Source organism: Staurois parvus, unplaced genomic scaffold (assembly GCF_062004578.1).
Source record: "Staurois parvus isolate SC_StPar_1 unplaced genomic scaffold, SC_StPar_1.0 ptg000017l, whole genome shotgun sequence".
Lineage (NCBI taxonomy): Eukaryota > Metazoa > Chordata > Amphibia > Anura > Ranidae > Staurois > Staurois parvus.
Window position 1 is genome coordinate 23,082,176 of NW_028317813.1, and position 13,097 is coordinate 23,095,272.

Here is a 13,097-nt window from a genome sequence, read left to right on the forward strand (position 1 = left end):
ATCCCTGGGATATTGGGCATATTATGCTATATTTTGCCATTTTTATAGCCATCATCTAACCACTCTTGATATATTATAGATATGTCTTCTACATAACTCTGCATTACAAGCCTATTATCACGGCACTTTTGGGGCTGGCAACAGGAATCTGACCCAACAATGGCTGATAGCTTTCCCTATATTGGGAGGATCTTCACCTGTTAACACACAGGATTCCACTCCACTGACCTCAGCAACTATCCCCGCATGGGCTACAGGTCGGTTGATGACTATTAGCTGTTACAGGTTTGATACAAGCTTTCCACTTTACCATATCTGCATTTTTTGTGGACTTTTCCTGAACTGGGTCTTCACCTGACAACCCCTCGTGCTTCAAGTATGCAAGGCATCTATATATTATGCATATTATGGGCTCCACCAAGCTATTATGCCATCTGTATGATACATGTCTACATGATAATCATTGACTGTCTAAATGACCTTTGGGAAATTGGGCATATTATGTCATATATTGCCATTTCCCTTCCATCATCAAACCACTCTTGCAATATTGAGGAGATGTATTCTACATAATTTTGTACCACAAGCCTAACCGCATATTTTTGATGAGAGATCTGTAATACTTTCATACTTTACCTGATACCTGAGGAATGATCTTCAGCTCTTTACCCTGATACTAGGGATTATATCAATTATTTTTGATGGTTGCGTCAAGGATCATGTTTATCTAGATTGATTATTATGCACTTCTCGTGTATGTTTATATGGTTATGTGATTTATACATGAATCCTGTCCTTGGTACTCACCATACCTTCTTGAGCTATCTATATCATCACCTGCTTGTCATCTTCACGGTCTTGTTCAAATTTTGAGACTATACTATTCATCACAGGTCTACTATTTATCACATCTTTATGGGACTTTTGCATGTCTTGTGTAGTCCAGGTTGATCTTGCCATTCTGCTTTTGACTTTCTTTCCCCCTGGGTGGTGGTGAGGTAATTTTTTGTATATTTTGGCTTATCATGCCGTATATATATCTTTGTGATATTTGTACTTTTTTTTACTGCAAATTAAATTATTTTTGTTTATTATTTGGTTTTCAAGGCTGCAGTTTGTCCTCATTTGGACCCCCTTTTTGGCCTCTGGGTCCTTTACCCTCTGGTCTTTTTTCTTTATTTTCGCACAAGACTAAGTGCAGTAAATCACAGGCAGTATTAGGTGCACGTAAATTAGCAATTTGCATGGTACAAAAGAAATGGTGCATTTTTTTTAATCCACACATTCAGCAACTGGCTCTGGCATATGGAGTCTCTTCTGTAAAACTTGCAACCTTGTTGTTCACAAGTAGGGTCAGAAACTGTCTGTAATGGAGGAAGCAGAAACCCAAAAGATAACTGCCGAACTCCTTTGCAATGCAGGGCAGACTGGATGTCGAGGGGGGGGGGGGTGTCGAGGCTATGCGTTTACCACTCAAGTCCAGACACTTTTTTTCCTCTAACACTATCATCATTTTTAAGTGATGAGCATTTGTTCTTCCTCTCTGTCCACAGCCCTTTCCCACCCCCCACCGCTCTCTGGTCTTCACCATTGTGATTGCCTCTGGTTCTAGGTCTGTACCATTCCCAGGGGATTCTCAATTTGGGTTTCCCGAACAATCTCTTGTCAATGGATCAGTCCTCCCTATCCCTTTTAGCTAATATCCAGTGGCCAATGCAGGGTCTGCAGCATTTTTTGGTATCTGAACCTGCAAAAGTCATCGGTGAAAACAGCTTATTGATTAGGCTTTTCTGGGCCTGAAATTGTGTTTGGCTTTGTCCAGGACCTTCCTACCCTGGGACAAGTTTCTGTCCCTCCACTCTTGTGCCGGGCTTTTTTTGTCCCAGGTCGACCCTTGATTCATGCTTGCATGAGAGTCTGGGGCCTGATGGTCTTCCTTATGGCAGTGCCATACATTTGTTGCAACTAAACATTCTGATAGTGTAGGAAAAGCGCTTAGTTCTTGGACAAAGCCGTACATCTGACCTGCAAGGCCAGACTGTCGCTTGGATGTTGGATTTTCAACCTGGCAATTAATTCAGCTAAACCCTTTCCAGGTTGCTGCTCAGCCCCCCTCTGCTTTGTACTAAAAGCTTCTCTCTGGGTCTGTCATGCCCTTCTTGTGCCGCCTGTTGGCGTTTTGTTCACTATATTGCTTACCCCTCAGTTGGACTGCTTTTGGATGTCCCATGGTTAAACTAAAGATCTGGTGTTCTGTACTGTACAACCAAGACAATAAGACAAAAGGGTTTTTGAGTTGCCAATAAAATAGATTTCTTGGAGCAGAATTCAGGACACAGGTAACCTTCTGTTCTTTTTGATCTCTGCTTGCTGCAAAACTGATGCTAGTTGTCCCATCACCTGAAGACAGCTGCATATATTAACTCATGGTTAAAGACTAAAGATCCTGTACATAAAAAAAAAAGGTGTGGGGGAGCTATATGGTGCAATGAATGTCATGTGTATACTGATAATGAGTTAAACAGTCCGTAAGTTCAATTGGAATATCCAGGGTGACATTTTGCTGACCTCAGATAGTTGACCTCCTTTGAGATTGAAGTAACTCTGGGTGAACATATAGAGAGAGGAGGGGGCACGATCTAAGTATGTAAAAAAAAATAAATGTATTTGTGTAAACTGCCAATTGTCTTTCACTCCAACAGTTATAAAAACTCACTCATCAATAAGTTAGGGCCTCTGGTGGTAATCTTCAGCATAGCAGGACATCATGGTACCAGCCAACTCAATTGGTGGGTTTGTGGGTAATCTGTAGAGCCAAAAAGACACACCAGGGGCACAAGACTAAGTGCAGTAAATCACAGGCAGTATTAGGTGCACGTAAATTAGCAATTTGCATGGTACAAAAGAAATGGTGCATTTTTTTTAATCAACACATTCAGCAACTGGCTCTGGCATATGGAGTCTCTTCTGTATAACTTGCAACCTTGTTGTTCACAAGTAGGGTCATAAACTGTCTGTAATGGAGGAAGCAGTAACCCAAAAGATGACTGCTGAACTCCTTTGCAATGCAGGGCAGACTGGATGTTCGAGGGGGGGGAGGGGGGGGAGTCGAGGCTATGCGTTTACCACTCAAGTCCAGACACTTTTACCCCCTTCCTATCCAGGTCAATTTTCAGCTTTCAGCGTTATCACACTTCGATGACAATTGCGTGGTCTTGCAACACTGTACCCATATAAATTTTTTAGCATTTTTTTTAGACAGGTAACGCTTTATTTTGGTAGTATTCACCACTGGGATTTTTTTTTTTTTTTTGCTATAATCAGACAGGGGGAAAGGCACATCATAAATCATACTTAATAAAACATATACTGGACTTTGACATATCTGTTCTGTCTGCAATTTTACAGGTGCTCCACAGAAAGAGGTCTATTTCATGGGACTCATTGATATTTTAACACAGTATGATACCAAGAAGAAAGCCGCTCATGCAGCTAAAACCGTGAAGCATGGGGTAAAGTCAGAGTATTTCTTTTGTGTTTTACTGAATTAGAGAAATTTCTTGCTGGGAATAACAAACATGTACATAATGCTGCACATAATTTTTTATTGTATAATTAAATTTTTTGGTACAGTACTATTGAATTGATTTACCCAGCTGCTTTAATTTTGTTAGTGGGTCTATACCTGGGTTTCTTTTCTGACCATCTACTTCAACTACTGCAAGAGCTTATCCTAGTCTTGTAAAATACAGCAAGATGTGGGAAATTCCATTGCTTGGCCCCTAATGGCTGTGGTAAGGTATTGAAGTTTAAGATCCAGTGGAAAGAGGTGGAGTATTTCACAATAAATGATGCCAGTGAGTGCATCTACCCCCTCACTGTCAACCCCAGACTAAAATATTCTTTAAAAACCCTACAATTTGAGTATATTTGGAGTGTAAGATGTACACCTGTATAAGCAGAGGTTACCTTCCCTGAAAACCACATGCCAAAATATGTAGATCCAGAGATATAGGGATGTCTTTTACCTGTCTGGGTCCCCTATGATGAATAGCCTCCCACACCAGTAAGGAGGCTTTGGAAGCAGGATGGGGTAGGACCTAACTCAACCTTTGCAGGAAAGTTTGCATATAACTTCAGCAGCCTATTTCCCTGAATTGATGTTTGTGTTACCGTACATTAGGTTATTTTTGAGTTTTACAAAAATTAAGCAAGGACACAGGTAATATTTCTTCAGTGATGGACATAAAAACGAATGACATTAGGGTGCACAAACTGCAATAAAATATCAAACTGGACTAATAACGAATGCACAATGAAATTTAATAAGACCCTGTTTACACAGAATCATAAACCTGCAGTTTATGGTCCCTTGGTGCTAACAGAACACAAAGATAGGTAATGGAAAAGGTAGAAAGTTGAAGAAAGATTGGCGTGGTCTTGCCTTGCTTATGTACAAGCTCCAGAGCTCATCCAATAATCTGATAGTTTATCTGGTGTCCAGACCCTTTGAAAGTTAGGCAGAGAGCCATAAAGTATCACATATGGTTTTTTATTTAAGTACCAAGACATCTGCTTAATTTGTTGTACTGTTGAAGTAGCAGATTTTCATACTATTGGTAAGGTTTGCTTTGCAGTTGAAAAACCACAACTGCAAAGCAAACTGGTAACTGGGGTATCCCTCTGTTTTTAGACTTAACAGGGCCTTCAATAGATATTTTTTTTTTTCCCCTCAAATGTGCTTATATAAGTAGACACCGTTCCAGTAGTGTCTAATTTGAGGGCAGCTCCACCAAACTGAGGAGAGTCCCTATATCAGTGCAACCTTGAAAACGGGAGGAGAGGCTCCAGGAACAAATTTGGCCTTGCCTGTGCAGTACCAAGTACCCGTGCATAAACAGCTTGTAATTGGCTTCAGTGGTCATTGAAATCATACAGCAGCGGACCATAGAGTCCCATATTTTAATTCTAATGTGTCCAAATGCCTATTAATTGGTAGTAAAGGCAAAATCAAAAATGACACATGATGCAGCCTGTCACTAGCATTAAAGAGTATGTTACCCCAACATTTCAAATTCCTGATGTGTCTGCTGTACCATGTACTTGTGGTAAAACATATACTGTTCTCTTTGTATTGCTTTGTGTGAAATCCCTGATGTTCCTGACAGTCCCCCTGGTTTCCTATTAAAAACTGACCACGCTAGGCATAAGAGCACATCCATCCCAGCATGGTCAGTTTTCAGGTAGTCCTGGGTGATCAGCCTGCCTTTCCTCCAGTGGTCTGATGTCTACTTGAAACGACCCCCCCAGCACATACCTTCACTGGGGACATCGGTGTACTGCTGATTTTCCACCCCCACCTCTTTTTTGACCCTTATGCAGCTGAGAACAGAGATTCTGTGATCTCTTATATTAAAAAAGAATTATAAATCATTTTTTGTATAAGTACACAAATGTTTTGCCTTGCATTTTTATTTTAAACTGAATGGGTTGTTTTACAAGGTAGGACTTATCATATAAATCAACAAAGCAGTCTGTTTTCCTGTGTCCTCTGTTACTGTGGCTTTTTTGACCTGTTGATCCTAATGTTGTTTTTCACATTCCCTTAACAGACCAGGCTGTGCAGCAAATGAGACAAACCATTTAGTGCTGACAGGTGTGCTTACAGTAGTCCTCATATTAATTTAAGCTTTTTTCCAAAACAAAAAAATAAATGGTTTTGTGTAATTGCTAAAAGTGTTAGCTGGCAAAAGGCTATATATTGTTAGTCGATTTTGTAAAGTCCATCCAAGTCTATTAGTCCATGTAACTTTACTACCCTCTCGACCGTACTGCTGTCTAAGGGTGATTCTGTTGCTCCTCCTCAGATAGGAGTCATGACAGAAATTCTGTTACTGGCCAAAACACCAGGTGAGAATAAAAAAAACAAAGGCAGCCATCAAATTTTAAGGATTGGTAAGCTACAGTATAATACATATTTGGGGTGTTTATTACTGCTTTAAGGTCTCTCTTCCAGTATTCCATATAAGATAAGGGAGTTGACCTTTGGCCCTCCAGTAAGGACTAGTATATAGCCGAGAGAATGCCTTTTCCCTGAAGGTCATAACAGTGGCAGTAGGGGCAGTTTCTGCTTCTTACAGGCTAAACCAAAGAGGTCCTTGAATAATAGTCATAAGAAAGCAAGGGGATGGATATAAGGCAAAGATAGTCCACTGAATCCTCTTTGCTAGAAGATAATTCTTTTTTCTCTCGTTGTTTTTAATTTTTATTTTTTTCTAAAGACTCAAAAAGAGCCCCCCAAATTACAGTGAATGAAGGCACATTCTAATAAATGCAGTATATTAGACAGTATAGCGATTGGTAACACTTTTAATGGGATACAGGATTTTCAGACGCCAAGTCCCTGATATTTGGTAACATTTCCATTATTCAGGGAGTAGCTTGGTTTGTCATAGAAGAGCTGAGATATTTGGCATGTATAATATGTCATAATTTGATGTAATGCAAATCCCCAATTATGGTGGCTTGTCATTTCCCACCGAAAAGGCAAATAAAACTGGAGCGTTAAATGTTTGATGTTCAGGGCTTGGATTTGCCTTGATTGACCTGGAGCCTTGAGATTGATTTGTACCTGGACAGCAGGAGGGTTCAATTAGGAAGTAAGGTGAGAGGGTAGAACATGAGGAGGGCCAGGCCTCTAGAGATAGTGTACTGCAGGGAGTGAATGCCTACATATTGAATAAAGGCCTTGGGTTCAAGTATCAAAACTTTTTGATACCGCCTCATGTATATTTTAGGTAGTTGTGGTTAGAAGCTCAGGTGCCAGTGTAAGCACGAGAGGAGAGCCAGGTGTGTGTCTCTGGAGACCTCAAATGGCAGCCTGTATTTTATGTGCTTGCACCTACTTGAGGAATTGCAAGCTAAATCCCCATTTTTCAAGCATGTAGGTTAAGTAGGACCATATTTTTTGTCCAAGACCAAAGGAAACAATGATCTGGTGCAATTTGGCCAAATGTATGTAAAGACGTTGGTGAATGTTGTCCGTTGCTTGGTAAGTGGGTATGCAGCTCACTTGGTCCTTGCTAATGAGTGATGATCTCATTGTTAAGCCTAAAGGCTTAGATTTTAGCTAGTAATTTGACATCTAACTTGTATCAGTTGGTCAAAAATTGGACCAGTTATGGTGGTCGGTGCTCTATATCAGGATGATGGCCACTGCAGCCCGCAAAATGTCAGGGTCTATAGTAATTTATTGTCTTTTCAAGAGATCAAAATAAGGTAATGGATGACAAAGATGTGTGAATGTTATATAGTATAGGGCTGTAAAGCCATCAGAGAGCTTGGTAGTTTTCAAGGATTTAATGACTAAGTGTATCTGTGGAAGATATAGAGGATTTGAGCCTAGCGTGTAACTTGCCAAACTGGGAGGGGAAGGCCAGAAAAGAAGTTATCAACCAGGGATGCTTCAGCCACTTCCAGCCTGGCATCCCTCTTCTACATGTAAAAAAAACAACATATTTTTTCTACTAGAAAACTACTTGGAACCCCCAACCATAATATGTTTTTAAGCACAGGCCCCAGAGAATAAAATGGTGGGTGTTGCATATTTCTATGTCACATGATATTTGTGCAACGTTTTTTCAAATGCATTTTTTTTTTTTTTGGGAAAAAATACATTTTAATTAAATTTAATGCACAAAACACAATACGATGCCCAATTTTGGTAAAATGTAAAAGATGATGTTATGCCAAGTAAATAGATACCGAACATGTCAAGCTTTGAAAATGCGTTCACATGTGGAACAGCACCTAAGAAACCCCCAGATCTCTCCTCTGGCTTCCAGTGGAGCCAGACACAGATCAGTCTGATCTGGCTGCTTCACTGGCTGGTAACTGCTAGGTAAACAAAGAACTGGCAATGACAAAATCCTCATAGCGTCTGGTTTCTGATGTCACACAGTGAGTGTCCCTGGAACGAGATGCTGCTGGCCGCATCTTTCCCATCGATGGACTGGAAGCGGTTAAAGTTAGTAGAAGCAGTAAGGTACTGCATCTGCTTATGAAATTACAGAAGTATTTTAGCAGGGTCACTGGTATGGCCCAAGTCTGCAGTATTATGATGGATGGTCCTGCCTACAAAGACATTTGGCTAATAGAGAGCCTTGTTCATTAGCCCTAGTTCACACACATGCAAATTGTGATGCGTTTGCATGGACACTGATTCACATTACAGGTGATGTGTTTCTAGATAGCATGTGTTTCTATAGAGGTGGTTCACACACATGCAATCCAACTGCAGTGCATTTTTGGCTGCCTAAAAAGGGTCCTGTGCGAGTTTGGATCGATATGTTCCACACTCGCCTGCTATAGAGTATAGTGAGATTGATGTTGGTGTTCCCATAGGATTGTGATTCTCCAGCACTCATGATGAGGTTGCAATCCTCCCTGTACACACATATACCTCCTCCTCCTCCCCTCCAGTCTTTGTAGCTCAGTGTACACAATAATAATACTAACACAGTGACAGCCCTGCTCAATCACACAGTGGATAGGATCTAAATACTCCATCAGTCAGATGTTTATCAGTTTGTGGGATGTGTGCACACACGAGACGTGGCCCTCCTCTGTCTCCCAGAAATCGGAGATCTAAGGAGTCCTCAGTGTGGTTCCCTGGACAGACTTCTCTCTCATGGCTGATCACTGGATGACAACAAGAAAACTGTATCGGCACCACTTAGTCTGGGATTTGTGGCTGCCCCAGCAGGGAGAAGGTAGTACAGCCCAGCTGCTCCACTCAGAGTCTGACAAAGAGCACTTGCAAAGTCGCATCAACAAATGCATACGTATTCAAACAAACCGCGTGTGATTAGTGGGGAAGAATAACATGCGCAAAACAGAGCTTTTTCAGAACGCATATATGTTAACTTGGACTTGCTTGTTTAGACAGGTTCAGTTCTCTACAGCAGTCGACCAAGGAATCCTGAATGACTGATATGTGAAGATTAAAGGATAAGTTCACCTTTCTGAATGTGTTACATGTGTATTTAGGGTGTGACATGTTCAGCATCCACAACCTCACCCACCATTCCCCCCCCCCCTCCTCCTTCCTTGTGACCAGGGGCATATTTGCCGCGAGGCAAACTAGGCATTTGCCTAGGGCGGCACTTTTCAGGGGGGCGGCACGGTGGCAGTGCCACCCCCCCCCTTCCCACGGAAGGGACACTTCCATAGGACAGGGGCAGGGCCGCCATGGCTGAGGGACCGGTGTAGCAGCACGATCTGTCCCCCCATGAAAATCTGTCCCCCTGACGCATCTGCGCATGTCACCGGCTGCAGAGAAGAGGAGTGGTGGGCGGATCCCCGGTGTGTGCTCGGAGCACGTGAGGGGCGGGGCCCGCTGTAAGTGCCGGGATGTGCAGGAAGGCCAGAAGGAGGAAGCAGAAGAGGACGAGGTCGGGGGCGGAGTCCACCTGCTCCTTTGCCGCCGCCGCCGCCAGAGATCCTGGGAGAGAAGGGACACAGGCACCTGGTGATGCTGACACCATCTGGAGGAGCCGCTGCTAGACAGGTAAGTCCTTAGAGGACTAGTGCTCCCTCAGTCCTGTCTCACTGTCCCCTGATACACTGCCCCCCATCCATCACACTGCCCCCACATGTCACCCTGCCCCACACCTGTTCCACTTCCCCCTCCTGTCCCCCACATTGTCCCACTACCACCCATCTGTCCCCGCTACCACCCATCTGTCCCCATTACCACCCACCTGTCCCTCTGCACTCCTCCTGTCCCACTGCCCCTCACCTGTCCCTCTGCGCTCCTCCTGTCCATCTGCCCCTCACCTGTCCCTCTGCGCTCCTCCTGTCCATCTGCCCCTCACCTGTCCCTCTGCGCTCCTCCTGTCCATCTGCCCCTCACCTGTCCCTCTGCGCTCCTCCTGTCCATCTGCCCCTCACCTGTCCTACTGCGCTCCTCCTGTCCCACTGCCCCTCACCTGTCCCTCTGCTTGTCTCCTGTCCATCTGCCCTTCACCTGTACCTCTGCGCTTCTCCTGTTCATCTGCCCCTTACCTGTCCCTCTGCGCTCCTGTCCATCTGCCCCTCACCTGTCCCTCTGCGCTCCTGTCCATCTGCCCCTCACCTATCCCTCTGCGCTCCTGTGCATCTGCCCCTCACCTGTCCCTCTGCGCTCCTGTGCATCTGCCCCTCACCTGTCCCTCTGCGCTCCTCCTGTCCCTCTGCGCTCCTCCTGTCCATCTGCCCTCCTCCTGTCCATCTGCCCCTCACCTGTCCCTCTGCGCTCCTCCTGTCCATCTGCCCCTCACCTGTCCCTCTGCGCTCCTCCTGTCCATCTGCCCCTCACCTGTCCCTCTGCGCTCCTCCTGTCCATCTGCCCCTCACCTGTCCCTCTGCGCTCCTCCTGTCCATCTGCCCCTCACCTGTCCCTCTGCGCTCCTCCTGTCCATCTGCCCCTCACCTGTCCCTCTGCGCTCCTCCTGTCCATCTGCCCCTCACCTGTCCCTCTGCGCTCCTCCTGTCCATCTGCTCCTCACTTGTCCCTCTGCGCTCCTCCTGTCCATCTGCCCCTCACCTGTCCCTCTGCACTACTTCTGTCCCACTGCCCTGATCCTGTCCCATGCCCCCCCACCATGCTGCCCCCCATCTGTCCCTCTGCGCTCCTCCTGTCCCGCTGCCCCGATCCTGTCCCATGCCCCCCGTCACACTGTCCCCTACCTGTCCCTCTGAGCTCCTCCTGTCCCACTGCCCCTCACTTGTCCCAAGTGGGCCTCCCACTGACACCAATGATGGGGCACTATTCCTCCCACTGACACCAATGATGGGGCACTATTCCTCCCACTGACACCAATGATGGGGCACTATTCCTCCCACTGACACCAATGATGGGGCACGATTCCTCCCACTGATACCAATGATGGGGCACTATTCCTCACACATTGACACTAATGATGGGACACCATCATTGGTGTCAGTGGGAGGAATCGTGGGAGCGTGTGTCCCTCGGACACAGTGGATCACCGATCACGGAAAGAGCCGAAGATGTCGGCTTGCTCATGTGATCAGCTGTGTCCAATCACAGCTGATCACATGTAAACAGGGAAATGCCGGTTATCGGCATTTCTCTCCTCTCGAGCTGTCACGCTGAGGGCACTGATGATCAGTGTAGCCCTGATGATCAGTGTAGCCCCAGCAGTGCCACCTGTCAGTGCCTTGTGTCAGTGCTCATCAATGCCACATATCAGTACCTACCAGTGCACATCAATGCCACATATCAGTGCCCATCTGAGCTGCCAATCAGTAGTGCCTGTCAGTGGTGCCAGCCAGTGCCATATATAATTTCCATTTATCAGTGCTGCCTTTCAGTTCCCATCAGTGATTCCTGTCAATGCCCATCAGTGCCACCTACCAGTGCCTCCTCATCAGTGCCACCTATCAGTGTCCATCAGTGCAGCCTATCAGTGCCCAATACTGCAGCCTCATTAGCGCACATCAGTGAAGGAGAAAAATCACTTAAATTGTATAACAAACTAAGAAACTTCTTTTTCAAAATTTTCAGTGGTTTTTGGTTTAAGAAAAAATAAAAAACCCAGAGTTGATTAAATACCACTAAAAGAAAGCTCTATCTGTCACAAAAAAATAAGAATGTCATATGGGTACAGTGTTGCATGACCGCGCAATTGTCATTCAAAGTTCGACAGTGCTGAAAGCTGGAAATTTGGCCTGGGCAGGAAGGGGGTGTAAGTGCCCCGTAGGCTTGTGGTTAATCAGGTAACATTTGGGTATGTGAGCAAGAATGCATGTCCAAGGTTGGCTTTAGCATTACATTAATCACCCCAAGAGAACCTTGAGCATGGAAGTTGATAAGCTGATACAGATAAGTGAAAAGGGGGCCTTGGTGGATGTTAGGGGTGTAATATGCCACCATTTTAACTTGGTAAGCCTTGTAGCCCAGATACCCCAAAAGCAGAATATGGTAATCTTGGGATCACAGAATTCCAGGGAGCAAGTAAATGGAATTGACCTTTTAAAGCCCCCCTCAATATGCCTCATACTTTCAGTGATGCACTTGTAGTGTATATTTGGAGGTACGCAGCAGAAAAGTAACTTGGACAAGAGGCTTTGGACAAATGTGTCTGTTGTAAACAGATGATATTGGCATGAAGGGAATTTTAAAAAATGGGAAAGGCCTTAGTCTTTTCTGTGAGGAATATTCAGCCCTTGAGCTGTCAATGTAAATAAGTTTAGCTCCATGACTGATGGCAGCGGAGGGAAGGACATTGTGGGATAACAGCATCAAATTGGAGTAATGACAGGGAAACCACTTATATGGCAGGAGGGGATGGGGTTAGGAAAAGAATAGAAAATGTAACAAAAAAGAAAAGGGGGAAAAAAACCTAAAGGAACATTGAAAGCAGGCTGTATAATGAAGCATTGCATGGGTGGTCACCATAGCAATAAGAGACAAATGGTAACATTGGGGTCAGCAGTGTCTACACAGGCAAAAGGTGCAATAAATTACAAAATTTAAAGCTATAAACTGTGCAGAAAACATTTGTAATGTGACACTATAAAACGTAGGAAGAGAAAATGTTACTCATGCCTGTGTGCAAAAATATCCATTACACCACAACAGGTGGAGCAGTTATATAATGCTCAAAGTGTAACTAAAGGTAAAACTTCTTTTTTTTGTTTCTCATAGGGGAGAGAGATTAGAACACCTGTCAGTTTTAGTAATCTCTTTGCCTATAATAGTATCAGTTAACAGGCACAGGAAAAGTTTCAGGGAATGGTAAGGTCATAAGGATTCAGCGGTAAGATGAAAAATAACAGGATCTGCTTGTAGTGCTGCACATCACCAGATGCGGTATGAACGGCTAGAAAATAACCAAGGATAACAGAGTATATCTATTAGAAAGTGAAACCAGGACCTTACAACAGCCAAGGGGATCTTTAATTGTATTGTGGAGAATGTGTGGTCATCATGGGGGACCAAACCAATGTAATGTACCAGAGCATGGGTCTCAAACTGGCAGCCCTCCAGCTGTTGCCAAACTACAAGTCCCATGAGGCATTGCAAGATTGAC

At 44.4% G+C, this 13,097-nt stretch overlaps 1 protein-coding gene across 2 annotated transcripts in view; it reads left to right on the forward strand.

Annotated features, from left to right (window-relative positions):
- Positions 1 to 13,097, forward strand: part of PIP4K2C (phosphatidylinositol-5-phosphate 4-kinase type 2 gamma) — a 142,644-nt gene that overhangs the window by 123,982 nt on the left and 5,565 nt on the right. The window contains exon 9 of one of the 2 annotated variants that reach the window (XM_089681394.1): positions 3,409 to 3,512. The exons of the other annotated variant lie outside the window; for it this stretch is intronic. Within the exon in view, the coding sequence (XP_089537520.1) occupies positions 3,409 to 3,512 (104 nt within the window). The remainder of the gene's footprint in view (positions 1 to 3,408; positions 3,513 to 13,097) is intronic. 2 annotated transcript variants of the gene reach the window in all.